Raw genomic sequence first — 18,339 nt, forward strand, 5'->3', positions numbered from 1 at the left:
TTCCTGAAAATTATTTACGTTTTTCCTTGAGAAGAAAGTTTAGAGTATTGACATAATATCTACGCCTTTCTTCTGAAGAATTCTTCCTTCCAGAATGTATAGTTTTTCTTCGATGCCATCTCCCTTTCATCACCCGTCAGTCCAGGTATATCACAGTTACCTATTTTCCAAATTCTTATATTTTTTTTAAATTTGTAGTTGTAGTTAAATGGGTAAAAAGGTTAGATAGGTTAAATAAGAAAAAGGCTTAGAATGTTGATACAACCTCTAAAGCTATTATATGATAAGGACCATTTCTGGTCCTTATCTTTACTGTTGCCCTTCTTTCTCTCATACCTCCCTTTAATTCTTATTTTTCCTGTTTTTGTCTCTGTTCTTTAAATATATCTCTTGATTTGGTCATTTTGTTTTTTTTATGATTAGTTCTTTAGCTTCTTTTCGTTCTTTTTATGATTAGTTATTTAATTTTCTATAATTAAATTAGATAGATCTTTTCTCACATTTTTCTTGCATTTTTTATTGTCCACTTTTCCTTTCATTAATGTTTGTATTTCTTTTTTAACTTCTTTTTACAGCTAACCTCTGTACAACCATGTTGCATCTTTCATTTTTACTCTATTCGTAGTATCGATTATATTTTTCATTCGCTTCATTTTCATCTTAATTATACCATTTTCAACATCCTGTTTTTTATTTTACTCCAAATTATATCTGCTTTCATTTTAATCAAAATTGTTTTTATATGTATTTTAAAGTCACCTTTTACACATTCGGTCTTATCCAGCCTGATTACTGGCGTGACTGAGATCATTTTCCTTATCAGATTTTGCACTCTTGCCTAAGGACACTCACAACTGTTAAACAATCACAAACATAAATTTACGACCATGCCCCAGCAGGATTCGAATCCGCGGCTATAGCAACAGTAGGAGCACCGTCCTGTCGCCTTTACCACTGCACCAACCAAGCTGGCTTAATCAAAATTAATATTTATCGTTGTACACTGTTTAGGAGCTATGATGGTTTTATAGTATTAGTTTTATGACTTTATCTGAATGTAATTCGGTTATTAAACATTTCGGATAATAACTTACGTTTTACATTGAAAAAGGCTTAGAATATTAACACAACCTCTAAAGCTGTTATATGATATTTCCCCTAGTACAAATACATAAAATATTTAATTTTTTGCAGTTTTAATACTATGGGATCTAGTTTATTTTATTAAAACTCAAAATCCAACAGAAATAAAATTCATTTAACAGAACTAATGTATAACGCAATGTGAACATTATTATTTTCGGCTTCTCAAATTCGACTCTTTTTCTCGACGGTTATTATTTTTCAAAAAGACGCTACATTCTGGCGCGACACTAGCCTCTTGAAGTAATCAATATGGCCAAACGTTTTTATTCGCTAAATTTTCTGAACGTTATGCCCCACCTCAAGAGCGTGCGAAATTCTAATTACATACCGCTACAAACACTATTATGAATTTATCCTCTACCACCACTGTATAAATCAAAATTAGGAATAGAAATATATAAAGGCATTCTGAAAAATAGATTATTTCCACAAAAAAAACTGTAGAATGTAATCATAACCTCAAATGTCATAACAGCATTAATACCTGACTTTTTTAAATCCAACTAAATGTTTAGCTGTAAACTTCATATTAAAATTATGAATAAAAATGAGTCCTATATTAATAAAAGATTGATAATGGTAATAAAAGCAATGGTAATGGTACAAATCTACAAATACTGTTAAAAAACTAATAATTAATATACTAGCTGTTAAATTTGACACACGTCCAGTTTTTAAAACAGTTGAAAAAATATAATAATGAAAATTACGTTGACAACCGTATCCCCAAAAATTCGATAACATATTTCTGATGTAATTGGATTTATTTGTTTTTAACTAGGAAATTAACAGTTACGCATTGCGGAATGTAACATATCAACAGTCAAATAAACAAGCAGATTGTGCAAAATAAACACGTAATTTAATACCACCGTTATCTCGTTACTCTTATCTAAAGCGTACAGGTGAAGCGGGTGGTTTTAAGATAAGCGTCATTAATTAAGTTAAATAAAAGTGACTAATTTATTTTAGACGAGATGCGTACGAAAATGATATTCACGATTTTCAGAGTTTTATTGGTGTAGAAGTTATAAGGAATAAATCATCCGCTTCTATTACGATAAAGGATATGGTGACGTTTCGATAAGGACAACAAAATCATAACCTATTAAATAAGTGTCCAACGTTGATGCTGCCGTTCAACTTTCTTCGGTCATATCAACAATAACGTCATCAACCGTCACATTCGTATTCCGTGTCCGAACCTTGACCTTTTCGCGTATCCCCGTCAAGAGTCGCCCTCTCTCGGCGAGAAACGACAACACCCCACCTGTTTTACCTGGTCGCACAGGTGGGTGGGGATAGGTAAGATTCGTTTACCTGGTCCGTGGCGGTCACGTGACCAGCCGCATTTTTCCCCCTACACTCACGGAAAACCCGCGCCTGTCCCCGAATCGAAGAATTTTCGACGCCCGTCCGAATCCCTCGTCTGTGATTTAACCTAGGCGGTCATTACGCGCAAACTTCGATTAATTAAACGGACATCGCGCGGTACGAGTACGAAACGTCAAGGTATTGGGAAATAGTTAAGTGGGAGAGTGTATACGGCGCGGTGAAACAATGCAGTCGACGTCGCGATGCATAATCTTACATTATGGTCTTTAAAAACTCGTTATTAGTGCCCACATCGAGGGAATAACGTTCAAAACACCTGGAATTTCGCGTGAAATCAACGCCGGACATCGAAATCAAAGTAGGTGAGTGGACAGTCGATTTTAATTGGCCGTTAATCGAAGCGGATATTTGATTGGTGTTTTTTGAATTTTGTTTGAGGTGTACAGATTTAAATTTCATTGTTTTGACAATATCGCACACCAATTATCAGACGTCTGAGTTTTTATCAAAAACATAACGAGTTCCTAATAAAACGGTTTGGATTTAAATTTACTTATACGGGTGCGAAACAAGTAATTAATATATTCGGTCTTAAGTTTGACGTATGTCTAATTTCTTAAAACAGTTGAAGTAATATATTCTGGTCTGACGTTTCGAATAGTGTAAGACATAATGTTTTATTATAATTTAACAGTAAATTAAAAGTTCGGTATCGTAGTAAGTAAAAATATGTATTGTGTTAATATTTCTCTATTGTCTGTATTAGTAGGGTTTATTTTAATTTATTTTTATCTCAGATAGTATAGAGAAAAACCGTATGATCGAAAGTAATAATACAATACATTATCTAAACTGATCTCTGTTATCAAGAAAAACGATATAATTTTTGCTATTCAATTTACAGGGAAGTGAACTACAACGTTTATCCAGTTCCTGACATTAAGTGCGCGAAGTGCGAAACTGTGAGCGGTTAGATGTAGAGTAATCGACACGATAAAATGTGTATAACAAATCGGACGTTTTTTGCGATTATCAATTTGTGCGTGCTATTGCAAGTTTACGTGCTCGGTCAAGATATTGATGACAATGATCAAATATTTTCTTCCCTCGGCAGCAGTGAGATTACGGGTGGTGTTTTGCAAAGCGGTCGAGTCGTGTTGCTTAAAAGTCAGAGTCCCTATCGGTTAAGCAACGATCTGATCGTGGAACGAGGTGCTGAACTTGTGATAGAACCCGGTGTAACCATAAAAGCTGATTCACAAGTTGGCATAACAGTAAGAGGAACTTTAAACGCCCAGGTTAGTATTTTATATCAAAACTTATTTATATTAAGACTTAATATGATGGCATATGTTGTTTATATAATTTGAAATCGGATATTATGACTTTTATAATACATTCTTGCATTAACTCAGTATATGCAATTTATTCTTAAATTAAATCGAACTAATATAGCACTTTTTGTAAATACATAACCTCAAGTGTCAAATTAATGACATTTATAATCAAAACAAATGAAATATATATTGCATAAACATATAACATTGAATATCAATTATACTTAAGTTAAAACAAAATTTTAACTGAACCAATAACAGCATAACTTTTATTAACTAATTAATATATAATTTCAACTGTCAATTTATGACATTTTAACCAAAACAAATGCAATTTTGTTCTAGGAAAATACATGTTATAAAACATTCTTGTATTGCATAGGCATATAACATCTAATCTCACTAGTATTAATATTAAAACAAACTATTTCAACTGAATCTATACAATATCATTGTTATTTCATAAATACATAAACTAAATTCTCAATTTGTGACATTTGTAATCAAAACAAATTGAAATTACTCATATTACATATAAACATAACTTCAAATACTTATACAAATATACAAAACAATTGATGAACTGTTAAAATTAAAAAAAAAATTATTTAATTTTAACGATATCTCGCATTCCAATTAATCGGGCGAAATTGGGTAATCGGATCAAGTAGATTCTCAAAAAATATTGGTTTCTAGACCAGGATAAGTCAACATAACATTGAAAATAGGTCTCGGAGCCCTTATCACTGAAACAAACACGGTTCGAAATTTACTATAGGCAGTTTGATTGTTCCACGCTAGACCGCATTTAGTCATTCACCTGTACGTCAGACAAAGGGAAGATTCCTTCGTAACGCCGTCCTTGTCTGCCTTACCTTTACTATCTTCTCCCTTTTACAGCATGTCATTTTTAACGGTCGGTTGAATTCTAAACAGGTTTTCTTTAGTTAAGAACGTTAGAATCTTTAAAAAAATTACTGCATTCATCCGTGTACGTCAAAAAATAGTTTGTGTTTAAAAATAAAATATAATTTGATTAAAGAAATACTAGTAAAAACAGTTAGTTATGAAATTTTCAGTAGGCGGCGTTCTATATAAAATATTTTGTTGTTATTAACTGCATATTGTTTGATATTTACATTGTGTGGTGTAATATGCCAAATGTCAAGTAGGCCATCATTTAAACAAAACGTTATACTGTTATTTTACTGAGAAATTATTTCACTGGAAGAAAATTTCCAGTAGGATAAAAAATTGTTAAATATTTATATATTTATATATTGGGAATTCTGGTCAAAACCACATTTTGTTGTTTTTTAAGTACTTCCCATACATTTCAACACAGTTTTACGTAGTTGTGGGTCAGTAAAGAAGGAATACTGGTAGTTATTTTTAATTAATTATAAAATGCCCAGTTGGCCGTGATTTTCACGAATGAAGCTGGAATATAAAAATTGTTATTATTAACTACATACTGTTAGTTGACGTTTTCGTTGTATGTCAAATGTCAAGCAGGCCATGATTAAACAGAACCTTAGGTCGTTTTTTTTTTACTAAAAATGTTATAGAAAAAAACCTTTTACCATGAGTTTACGGGGGTTGTCTCCTATATAACAGGATTTCAGGTCAACATCAAATAATTTAAAACCATTTTTTTTTTCAACATTCTCCATGAATCTGAAGACGATCAGTATAATGAATGCGATGGATCGGTATAATGTTTTAACGTTTTCTTTGTTTATAAAATGTCAAGGAGGTCGTGACAAGACAAATAATACAAATAACAAAAGACGTTTTGTTTGTTATAATCACATTACCCTGATGTTTTCTTCGTATTTCAAACATCAAGTAGGCCGCGACTAGAAGTTAGGCCGAATATCGATTAATCCTTAAAGTAAACCGCGTATTATGGGGTGTTTCGTTCTTTATACTTACGAACATCGATTGACGGTTGAAATTGGACTCGGGTTCGAAACGAATACGCTTACAGTTACTGTTGAATGACTTCACATATTAATATATCCGGTGGTAGAAGAAACACCGCGTGAATATCTTTACAATACATACATATGTACGATGACTTGAGATGAATACTAATTACTTCGTATTTATCAGTTGGTTGGATGAACTTTACACCTTTTGTCCTAGCCAGTGGTTTCTTGTGCAAATATATTTAAGTTAATAGTCGTCACCTGTTTATTCCTGGTTCTATTTGACGATATAGCTGTTTGTTGAAATATGTTTAGAGTGCATGTTATTGGCATTGATAATACTATCGCATTTGACATTGTATTATACATTATTATTAAAAAATTCATATTTTGAAGAATAGCATCACCATACACTTCTGAAAATTCTTGATGTTAAGTTAATCTAAAAATCTAAAAATATTTAATAAAAATCTACGGTAATTTTAGAAATCTAGAAGGAGCAGAGTCTGCTGAATATATCATCTGCAGTAAAACTACTTATTTAAGAGATTCTTGGTACATTTTTATGGATTTTTGAAATTTTCTGTCACATTTTTGCTTATATAACGACCATTTTCAAAAGCATGAATTGAAATTAATGGCGATTTTCCATGAGGATTTCATTCTTTATATTCATTTCAATATAAGAATAGACAGAATAAAATTCACATAGCCCTAGTCCTTCCAATAAAAAAGGCAACGCACGTCATCAAAATTTATGACGTCAGCAGGTCGCAATGTTGCCACGTTTACCGAAAATTTTGGTTTACAACAACAAGAATTTTGTAGACATTTGATAACAAGGTCGGCCAGTACCACAAATCGTGTTTGGAAGACTGATTCTGAGAGCGTTCTGTCTCTTTTCAACTAAGGTAAAATGAGAAGCAAAAATCCGCTCCGAGTTTAAAACGAATTTTACATATTTATAAACGGAACTGCAAAAGTTATTGGATAAAGACCCAACCCAACGAACAAATGGAAAACAAACGACAAATGAAAAATCGAAAAATTGCCTGGCCGATCGACTCCAAGGCTAAATCGCTTTGGTCGCAACACAATGCTCTACGTTTGGTGGGATCAGAGTGGCGTGGTGTAATACAAACTATTGAAATCTGGCGAAACAGTTAATAGTGATCGCTAACGACAACAAAAAATCAATTAGAAGCAAAACCATTGGAAAGCACTTGGATGAGACAAATTAATGCACCCGTCGTACTCTCCAGACCTTGTCCCACCCGACTATCAACTTTTCGCATCAATCGCGGACACGCGCTTTCGTAGCAGCACTTCGCCAATTTCAAAGAACCGAAAATGAGTCGATGAATGGTTTTGCTCAAAGGACAAAAAGTACTCCATAAATTGCCCGAAAGATGGCCAAGATGCATAGACTGAAACGTCCAATACTTTGAATATATACATTTTTCGATTTTCTTGAAATCTACATAGTTTTTCCACACAAAAAAACCGGTAATAACTTTCCGGTACACCTAGTATATTCAACGCCATAGATGACGCGCATTGGCCGTTTTATTTGAAGTAAAATCATCAATATTTGCGATGAACATTGGATCTATGTCGTTTTTTAGATATACGTGAATATTATATTTTCATTAAAAAATAATTTAACTAACAAAAATGGGGGGATTATAGTTTATCAGTTTAATGAAAAAACATCTGTAGTGTGTTCAAGTTACTTTGTACATACGTTATTTAAATTTGTGACATCGAAACGTCGCAATATTGCCACATCAACTTTGAGTTTTAGTTCAGTTTAGTTTTGACATAGAAGAAAATTCTAATGTAAATAAAATTATTGAACAAAAATGCTATCAAATGTAATTTATTTTAACATCATAATACACCTAAAAAATACAGTTAATTATTCAGCCACAATAGCTTATAGGTTAGAGTTATAACCTCTTATAACTATTGCTTTCTGCGTAAGTTTGACAGCCGGACGACCTTGACAGACTCATTCGTTTACGTGTTCGAACTAATCAGACAGCATTGTGTCTCTTTTTTACTACAACACTGTCTGATTCTGAAACGAATTTACAAATTGTGACAGGCAATACGAACATCTTAATGACGTATATGCAAAAAAACTTTGAATATACTATATAGTCCATTCAAAGTTTATTTGTATATGCGTCATCGAAATTTGTGACGTCAAAACGTCGCAATGTTGCCGCATCAACTCTGAGTTTTAGTTCAGTTTGGCCTTGGCATACAACAAAATTATAACCTAAATAAAATAATTGAACAAAAAAATTATCAAATATAATTTATTTTAACATTGTAGTACATCTAAAAGTACAGTTAATTATACAGCCACAATTATTTATGGTTCATAAAGTCATAACCTCTTGTAACTATTTATTTCAAGAATTTTGCATACGCCTGACAACTGGACGACTTTGACAGGCTCATTCGTTACGTGTTCGAACTAATCAGGCAGCATTGTGTCTCTTTTTAATTAGAATAAAATGAGAAGGAAAATATTGTCTGATTCTAAAACAAATTTACAAATTCGGACAGGCAATACATTACACATCTTGATAACATGTTGATATATATCCATACTTATCTATTCTGTCGAGATATGCGGACAATTTCCGAGTTTTTTTATTATTATTCGATATGAGTATGCAATATTAACACAGTATATCTAATTAATCATATCAATGAGTCACCGAAGTTACCAACTATTAAGTACTGGATGATATAATCATGTAAAGGTACTTTCTGTGCAAACTTCTTCGCCGCGATCTTGTTATACTACCACTGTTTTTATCAAAATACGCCGTTGCATAACCTAAAATAACTAGTTGGAATAAAACACAAAGTTTACGGTATCGACAATAAATCAATAAAGCAGCGTTGATAAAATAGATGTACATTATGTTTACAAGGTGTGACTCATGTTGTAATTATTCCGTCATTCTCTAGGATATGATTTAGTATCAGGGTTTTCTGTAATCGTAACAGATCAATTGGAAAGTCCCCGGCCTACTATAATAAAACACATTTTTTTTGGCAGCATTAGTTTTTTTTTATTCAATATAATACCGTTCAAAAGTGATACAGTGATTATAGCGACCCTCCAACTTTTCGGTACCATTTCTGTAGTTCGGTTTGTCCTTTGCTTCAAAATAGACCTCAGTTTCGGCGATCACCTCTTCATTCGACGAAAATTTCTTCCCAGCGGGCATTCTTTTGGGATCTGAGAATAGGAAATAGTCGCTGGGGGCCAGATCTGGAGAATACGGTGGATGAGGAAGCAATTCCAAGCCCAATTCATGGATTTTTGCCATCGTTTTCACTGACTTGTGACACGGTGCATTGTCTTGGTGAAGCAACACTTTCTTTTTCTTCAAATGCGGCCGCTTTCGGCGATTTTGTCTTTCAAACGGTCCAATAACGCTATGTAATAGTCGCTGTTGATGGTCCTTCCTTTTTCAAGGTAGTCAATGAAAATTATTCTATGCGCATCCCAAAATACAGACGCCATAACTTTGCCAGCCGACTGTTTTCCCACGCTTTGGAGCGGGTTCATCGTGTGCAGTCCACTTGGATGACTGTCCATTGGACTTCAAAGTGAAATGATGGAGCCATGTTTCACCCGTAGTCACATAACGACGCAAAAACTCGGGTTTATTACGCTTAATCATCTTCAAACACTGCTCCAGATCATCAACTCGTCGTTGTTTTTGGTCAAAAGTGTGCTCGCGCGACATCCACTTTGCACAGAACTTTCTCATATCCAAATATTCGTAAATGATATGATGTACACGTTCAGTTGATATCTTCAGAGTGTCGGCTATTTCATTCAGTTTCAATTTACGGTCATTCAAAATCATTTTGTGGATTTTTTTAATGTTTTTGTCGGTAAAAACGTCTTTTGGGCATCCACTGCGTTCACTGTAAATGCTATAATTCACAAACTAATGATCCATTAGCTGTCAAATTTATACACGCATCTTTTGAGGGTTAGGGCTAACTAAAAACATATGGATTTAATTCTTATAGCGCCATCTATGTGTCAGGTCGGGGACTTTTCAACTGACCTGTGTGTGAGTGTTAGTAACAACACATGGGCTGAAAAGTCCCGATTTTGAAAAAAGGTGATTTTTTTTTGTTCAATATTGGCTTTATTCATCAACGTAATCTCTTTAGAGATCTACTCTAACATTTCAAAACCACTTTTGTAGAATGATTTTTTTTCCTCAAAATAGGCCTGTCAGCAGTTGCTGCCCACTCAGATGACGATCTTTTGATTCCGGAGTGAAGTGATGGATCCATGTTTCATCCATTGTCACATATTGACGCAAACATTCCGGTTTGTTGCGTTTAAACATGATCAAACACTGCTCAGAATCATCAGCACGTTCTTGTTTTTGCTCAATAATCAGCAAACGCGTTCATATTTAACAGAGCGTTCTCATATTCAAATGATAATACAATATAAAACCAACACGTTCTTTTGATATATTTACGATATTAGAAAACCCACGCATCTTCACTTTTCGATCATTCAAAACGATTTTGTGGATTTTTTTATGTTTTCTGGTGTTACCATCTCATTTGGACGTCCACTGCGTTCTGCATCATCGGTGTCTCTACGACCACGTTGGAAGTCAGTAAACCAGCGTTTTATTGCTGTTTCTGAGAGAGCAGAGTTCTTATACCACTTTTCAAGCCATTGCTTCGCTTGAACGGTTTTCGCATCGCAAAGCAGTGTAAAATTAAAACAAGAAATTGTTTTTGATCCATTGTTTTGAAAATAACAAAAGTAGTGTCACTCATAGCACAATAACTGACAAACCTATGAGTAGAGTATCATGAAATTTTAACAGTTTTCTTTTGATGGTTATTACTAACTGATCAAACGGTGAATGCAATAAAACTAGCGCCATCTATGTGTTAGGCCGGGGACTTTTCTGCTCATATTATGATCAACAATGGTTTTGACGTACATCTCGTAAGCGATTGTTGTTGAGTTGCTCTTTGATGCACCACACTTTAATGGGCTGCGTGTACAGTTCGGGTCCTTCCCTAGTATTTACTATGCACAAAAACAACCGGTCCCAATAGTAGGTCAAATATGGTGGGAGAGTGAAATGAAATCGTTATAAACTTCTTTCGTAATCGGGCAAGTTTACCACGGATATATAGTACACCACAAGACAATGATGAGAATATTGCGATAGAGTTAACTTTTCGGTTTCATAAAAACAGCAATTATATAGGGTGTCCCAAGAAGTACGAAGAATTAATGTTAAATAGATAATACAATAGGCTAGATAAAGTACTAAAAAAGACCAAAACCGGTTTTCACAGTATTTTCCATATAAGATCAGAAATATAAATTTGATAAGAAATAAATAAATGTCTTATATTAAAACATATTAAGATAGTTATTTCTCTCAATAAATAGCAATCACAAACCACAATGGCATTTAATCAAATCTAATTTCCATTAAGTTTTAATATTCTACGAAGTATTGATAAATTTAATTGACTACACCACTGAATATGTACAGTTCAGAAATTAAAAAAAAAACACTTTTCTCGTATAGTGCTCTACTTTTACTGGCCCTAAATTGCCATTTATTATCAAAATATAAATAGTACAAGAACAAAGCCTTTACCAGTATCAGGATTAGTTTAGTTATACCGTTTTCACTGTATTTTCAATATAAAATCAGAAATATCTATGATAATAAATAAATAAATGTCTGTATATTAAAACATTAAAATAACTATCTCAGGAACTAACATTCACTAATCTTTCACATCTTCCTTTAATGGCATTTAATTAAATCTAATTTCCATTAACTTTCAATAATCTACAAAATCTTGCTAAATTTGAATGATTACACCACTGAATAATTATAACAAAGTATAATAAGTAAGCTTTCAGCACTGTAAGAACCTTAGATCATCAAATATAAGTATATATACATATAAGTATGTATACAATCTTTCTTTTTCATCAAATACGGTTTCACTACTTAAAAATTCATAAGATTTAGGCAAATTGATTTAAAAAGTATATACAAACATTTTGTTAGCTAGCATTTTGTTAGATAAAGCTAGAGTTCAAGATGGTCTTGCTCCAAAATGTGTTATTGTTCTTGATATATGTATAGGTCAGCAATTAAAAAGACACTATTCTTTCGTATAGTGGTCTACTTTCATTGGCCCTAAATTTCCAGTTGTCAAACTGTTATTTTATATGGATTTTCTACACTTTACGACACACTCAAATATTGCATATATTTTGAGATACACTTAAGTGTAATATAAATACTACACACTTAATTTTGAAACAATATTTAATTGAATTTTGCGGAATTTGAATTATATGTTAAAAAAAGAATTTCTTATATCTCAATAATCAACTCATTTTTTGAAATGTAGAAGGAGCATTATCTGCTGAATATAGCACCTGTAGTAAAAGCACTTATTTAAGTGATTATTTGAGTCTCCATAATTTAATTCAGTTTGAGCATCCAGTTCATCATCTTTGAACTTGTTATGTTGATAACGGCATCTTTTATCAACTTGATAAATGATTGATATTTCAATTTCCAGTTCTTTAAATTACTATTAAAAAATTACAAAAATAAACGTTTGCAGCATCGTAACCCAACATCTTTAGAATTGAGGTAGGATATTATGAAAAAATTTATATTATTTGAAACACTGCAAATTCGAAACGATTTTTCTACATCTTTGTTGGATCAATTAACATAATCAGAAGTCAAAACTGATAAGGAAATTAACTGCATTTCATAAAATGTTCCTATATGATTCATTACCACACCAAATAACTCTTGTTTTATTCTAGGTCCCATAAGACTAAATACTAATATTAATTTATAATCCTTTTTATCATAGACAGAAAAAACCTAATACCATACCATGAAGGCCTTGTTCATAAACTACAGAAAATGCTACCAAAACAACACACCGGACTATTAAAATCGTACATTACAACCAGAATGTTTAGAGTCAAACAAGGAGAAGCTTATTCTACCATAAAAGAAGATAAATCAGGTATACCACAAGGAAGTGTATTGGGACCAATGCTTTATCTACTCTACACTTGTGAATTGAAATATAGGAAAATGTACTGGTTAATTGGAAGAAAATCACATTTATCAGTACATAATAAATTGCTGTTATATATGCAAATACTGAAACCTATATGGTCATACGCAGTTGAATTATGGGGATGTTCTGCAAAGGGTAACATAAATAAAACACAAATTTTTCAGAACAAAGTCCTGAGAGGTGTTGTGGGCGCACCTAAATACTATAGGACTAATTACCTACATCGAGACCTTCAGATACCCACAGTCAGTCAAGAAATCAAGAGAATTGCGAGGGGACATGAGGAAAGACTCCATTCTCGTGAGAATATTGAAGTATTGCAGCTTTTGGATGCCATCAGAACAGGACACAGACTCAAAAGAATCAAAACATCTGATCTTGTGTAGTGCTGTGTAGTAAGGTGCATATAATAAAAAATACAGCAGTGACATGTACAAACATTATTTCACCAGAGACTGAGATAGAGCCGATGGGTCCTCCTAGATATATACCTAGATATAAGTTATAAAAACAAATTGTAGGTTAGACGGAAACGACTAGTAATAATGCAATAATTAAATAATAAAAAAAAATCTTTTCCATATTCTTTTAATATCAAAGTGGCTGTGAAAATAATGGTCTTTGTTCAATCTTCTCATCCAAGCAATTAATTAATAAAAAGTAATTATTAGAAATTTAAGTTCCGTAATAAACTCTCTAATATTGATAGTTAGCTCATTTTGATGTCCTTCTATCAATAATATGAGTCAATATATCAAGGTGGCCGCGAAAATAATATATGGATAAAGTTAATCACTAATTCTTCAAATGTTATTGTAGACATATTAAGTCTACATTAACGACAATATTATTAAACTTTATTTAGATATGCATATGGACAAAACAAAAAATTATTGTATAACTGTACTAATACTTTTCTTGTTATTAATATAACGATACCTAATATGAAACAATCTAAAGCTTTTGTTTGAATATCACAACAACTGACATTACAGAACACTGTAATATCAGATACGTCAAATTAATATCGAGCGTTTGAATGTCTTGTCATCGGAAGTACACGATTAAAAAAAAACTCAATAATAAGGCAAAATCTAATTTACCTTAATTGATCTTTAACTTGGTTGTAATTGAAGGTCTGGGGTCAATTTGCTATAAAGAAAAATTGCCGCCATTTAATTGGCGATACGGAGAAAGTGGCTTTGGTGAATCACCGTCGATATAACCTACAAAACGTTACGGTGTTCTTTAAATTTCCTTTACTCAGCGTTTAACGTGGATTATGTTCGTTAATTTAAAAGATAATGCAATTATTTATTAATTAATCTTTTAATTAGTAGATAAGCATTGGTTTTTTATATTTTAATCCTTTAGTTGCAAATAAAATACATGATAAATTGTGAATACTTTATGGAGTATGACACACAGAGTCGGCAAATAAATAGTGTAATTGTGGAAAATCATAGCATACACAACAAAGATTAGAATTTGCAACGTTGCCAGTTATTGAAAATTATACGTACTTTTGACGAATATAATTTTTTTTATAACATCTTTATTAGATACGCTTAGTACAATCTTAATTATTATTATTACAATTAATTTATTACTACTTTTCCTATGTGCTTGGATTAATTAACAAGCAAGACGAGTACGAGAAAATACATCAGTATGTATTCCTCAATCATAAAATTATAATTATTTATTAATTATTAACTTATAGCTATAGTTTACACTAATAATACACACTAAATGTTCACACAAGTTCGTATGGTTTTGTTCGTTTCAATCTCCTGACATCCTGTGCGCTGTCCAGCAGTTGTATTGCTTCCACGTTAGGATGATTTAGTAATCTTTTTTCCTGTTTCAAGGCGAAATCCTGCACAACTTCGCAAATCCATTTGATTTCCAGGTCATCGTGCAGTTCTTCATTGGTTACATAGCGATAGGCATTGGTAATCAATCGAAGAATCTTGTTTTGACAGCGCTGTATGATTAACTGATTTGCATTTTTAGTGCAACCCCATATTTGCACCCCATAGGTCCAAATTGGCTTTATAATTGTATTATAGATCAACCTCTTTGATTTTAGATCAAGTTGAGAGTATCTTCCGACTAACCAGTATAGTTGTTTTATTTTGGTTCTAATGTGTTTTGCTTTTTGTCTAACGTGATGCTTCCAATTTAATCTACCGTCAAGATGGATTCCAAGGTATTTTGCTGATTCTGCTTGAGGAATCGGGCATCCATTGAGTGATATAATTAAGTTTTTATTATTTCTCCTTAATGCAAAATTAACGTGGACAGATTTGGAGCTATTAAGTTGAATTTTCCAATCTTTTGTCCATTTGTAGATTTTGTTGACTGCCACTTGCACTTTTTCTATTGCCCTAGGCAGAGATATATCTTTTGCCATAATAACTGTGTCATCAGCAAAGGTTCCAAGAAGTGTTTCTTTTGTTGTTGGAATGTCAGCAGTGTAGAGCAGATACAGGAGAGGTCCTAAGACGCTATAGGAATATAATATGAATAGATTAAATTAACTTGAATTCACAAATTAATCTAATATTTCCGTTAAGATTCAAGTTACAATTTTTCAGTGCATTTTTCGTTTTTTTTATTACTCCTAGTTGTTCCACAATCTGGTCAGAGGGCAATAAGTATTTCTTATGTTTTTATTATACATACATGGCATGTAGAAAATTACTTCATTCTCCTTAAGTCATCTCCTTTACAGAATACTATTTTAATTAATTAATATTATTTTAAAGCTTATTCTAAAGCCTATATATGTTCAATAATCAGATCGGATGGTGCTAGACGTTTTAGTCTACGCACTTCGCATTTGTTGTATAGACGTCGAAATTTACGCCGCAAGAACGAGCAGAAATAGCGACAATATTTATTGAAAATAATTGTTCGATTATTGCCACTCAGCGGAAATTGCGGAAAATGGTAGTGGGACTTTTACCCCATCCTATATTTTTGCTCATCCTCATTTACCCATGCTTCAACACTTGTAACGTCAACACTTTCATGCGTTGTATCTGTAGAATTCAATCGGTTTGCTTGTTGAATATTATATAAATCTTTATGAGTCAATAAATCTAGTTTATTCAAATTGTCATTGGTTAAATTTTCTCGGATTCTCTAATATAACATCCATTAGAATGTTACCAGCTAGTTTAGCTACAATCATATTTTTATCTGATTTTAATAACTCTCATCCTGTGGTACACTCTTATGAATTCGTGGTCGATTACCCACAAAATGAGAGGTGGTAATATTTTTACCAAAATAGGAACCCCCAACCTTAACAAATGAAAACTTAGTTATTCTTCCTATATAATCTTTCCAGGCTTCAAAATCTTCAAGCCAAACTTCAATGTTTCTTGTTCAATTTTAATATTCTGGAATGGTTCTATATGATCAACGAGCTACGATTTTGATGACATATACTCGCATAAAGGACATCGAATCATATTTTTCTGTACTCTTTGCAGGTTCAACTATGCCTAAAATACAAATTGATTATTTATCCATGACTGTCTACTATTTATAATCAAAATATGAACAGTATAAGAACAAATAAACTATAAACAACAATATTCTTAACCCTACAATATGGCCGCTGTAGTTCGTTGGATCCTACCTCTCGATAGCTTGTAAATTTCAACGTCGCAAAATCAGGCGGAAACTGCCGAAGCTTTCCTAATGCCGGCTCTGATTCTCTATTATCAATCTTCATATTAATGAAGCTCTGATATTAGTGTATATATATAAGAGATTTTTTCTGGTTATTTTAAACTATTGTAATAATTGATAATACAGTTCGGTGTAATACTATGAAACATGACAAGTTAACAAATCCTTCCCTTGTCAATAATCGAACAGAATCTAATATAATTTAGTTACTTTTTAAATTGACGTTAATTGAAGGATTTCAGGTTAATTTGTCATTAAGAAATATTGCCGCCATTTAACGGCCAATACAGAGAAAGTAAGTAATGAATCATCTTGACGGTAATCTAAAAAAAATGACACAATATTATCTGAATTCGAGTGGATGGCCTTTAACCGACAATTAAACTCAAATTATTAACATTTAATATCAATTATCAATTGGTTTTTATACTATTGAGGTAAATATGTAAATATGTCGTGTAGTTTTAAATACAAAACATTAAGTATGGAGTAACTGTTCACGTAACGTTTTTTTCCGGATGGTAGAAAATCTAATTAGAGATGGAATAAAAACGGTAATAGTTTTTCTTTGGTAAGAACGGGCACGATTCTGAATTAGCGAACTGAATCGATGCAGAGTGACATAATACTGCAAACTTGCCCCACGGTCGAGCTAGAATACGGTATCTAAGGTCAACGACTCGGCAGCGGGATGATGGAAATGGATCAAGACTTGTAGGACGTCGTTTTGTTCTTGGTTTTGTGTGTTCGCGCCACAAAACATAGATAGCATGGAAGGGAATCTTCTATGCATTAATTATTAAAAGTTAAATTTTAATTTTCGCACCTGAGGGCACGACTGTGCCAGGAAATTTAAAATATAACGATAATAATAATAGTGAAAATAAACGTAAAAGTAAAAATACATTTATCTAATAGTTTAAGTGAATATTTGAAAAATATTTACAAAAACACTATATAATATAACAATTTTTATACATCAGAAATAATAAAAGCTTATATCACTACATAGTATAAAACAAAGTCGCCTTTTCTGTCCCTATATCCCTACGTGCGCTTAAATCTTTAAAACTACGCAACGGATTTTGATGCGGTTTTTTTCAATAGATAGAGTGATTCAAGAGGAAGGTTATATGTATAATACATGCATAATATACTAAGGCAACATTGCTAATTTTAGAGGTTTCTAACGTGATGCCGTAAATTAACCTATTTTTTAAGCTTATTTAGCAATTAGCAAAAACGCTGCCTAACCCTACGAGTTAGATCAAATTAATGTACTACAGTAGTGTACATCATAAAAAGGTCTACAAAAAAGTCCGCGATGGTATATGTTTATCTTTTAGGGATAACCCACATTAACCATTTTTATTGTTTACTTTTTACGTGAGAAAATGGCTTATTTACGAAGCTATTTTAAGCAATACGGCATTAATCCTTATCGAATTATGTACCTTAAATACAGTGTGCAATTAATATAGATCAATATGGTTCCTTACAGCATGTAAATTAAACAAATATTTTCGGAGATATTACAAATTTAAAATTTGCGTTTAAAAATGTGTAATGTAATAAAAATTGTATGAATTTAGATATTCCAAAGATAGCAGGAAATCTTCATAGTAAGTATAGGGGAAGAGGAATTGTTTTACTCCAAATTTAATGCGTGCAGGCCAAGGGCAGTAATGAATGAACCAAAAATACTGGATCGATTTTAATCATGTTTT

General features: G+C 32.4%; 1 protein-coding gene across 4 annotated transcripts in view; it reads left to right on the plus strand.

The window, feature by feature from the left end:
- Positions 1-2,442: 2,442 nt before the first annotated feature.
- Positions 2,443-18,339, plus strand: part of bark (C-type lectin domain-containing protein bark beetle) — a 55,244-nt gene continuing 39,347 nt past the window's right edge. For 3 of the 4 annotated variants that reach the window (XM_076418494.1, XM_076418492.1, XM_076418495.1), the window contains exons 1-2: positions 2,443-2,843; positions 3,386-3,779. In XM_076418494.1, coding sequence (XP_076274609.1) covers positions 3,480-3,779 — 300 coding nt within the window. In that variant the 5' untranslated portion in view covers positions 2,443-2,843; positions 3,386-3,479. The remainder of the gene's footprint in view (positions 2,844-3,385; positions 3,780-18,339) is intronic. The other variant, XM_076418493.1, reaches the window with a different exon arrangement.

Source organism: Rhynchophorus ferrugineus, unplaced genomic scaffold (assembly GCF_030347505.1).
Source record: "Rhynchophorus ferrugineus isolate W39M unplaced genomic scaffold, kcgeb_rfMv2 rfM11, whole genome shotgun sequence".
Classification (NCBI taxonomy): Eukaryota; Metazoa; Arthropoda; class Insecta; order Coleoptera; family Curculionidae; genus Rhynchophorus; species Rhynchophorus ferrugineus.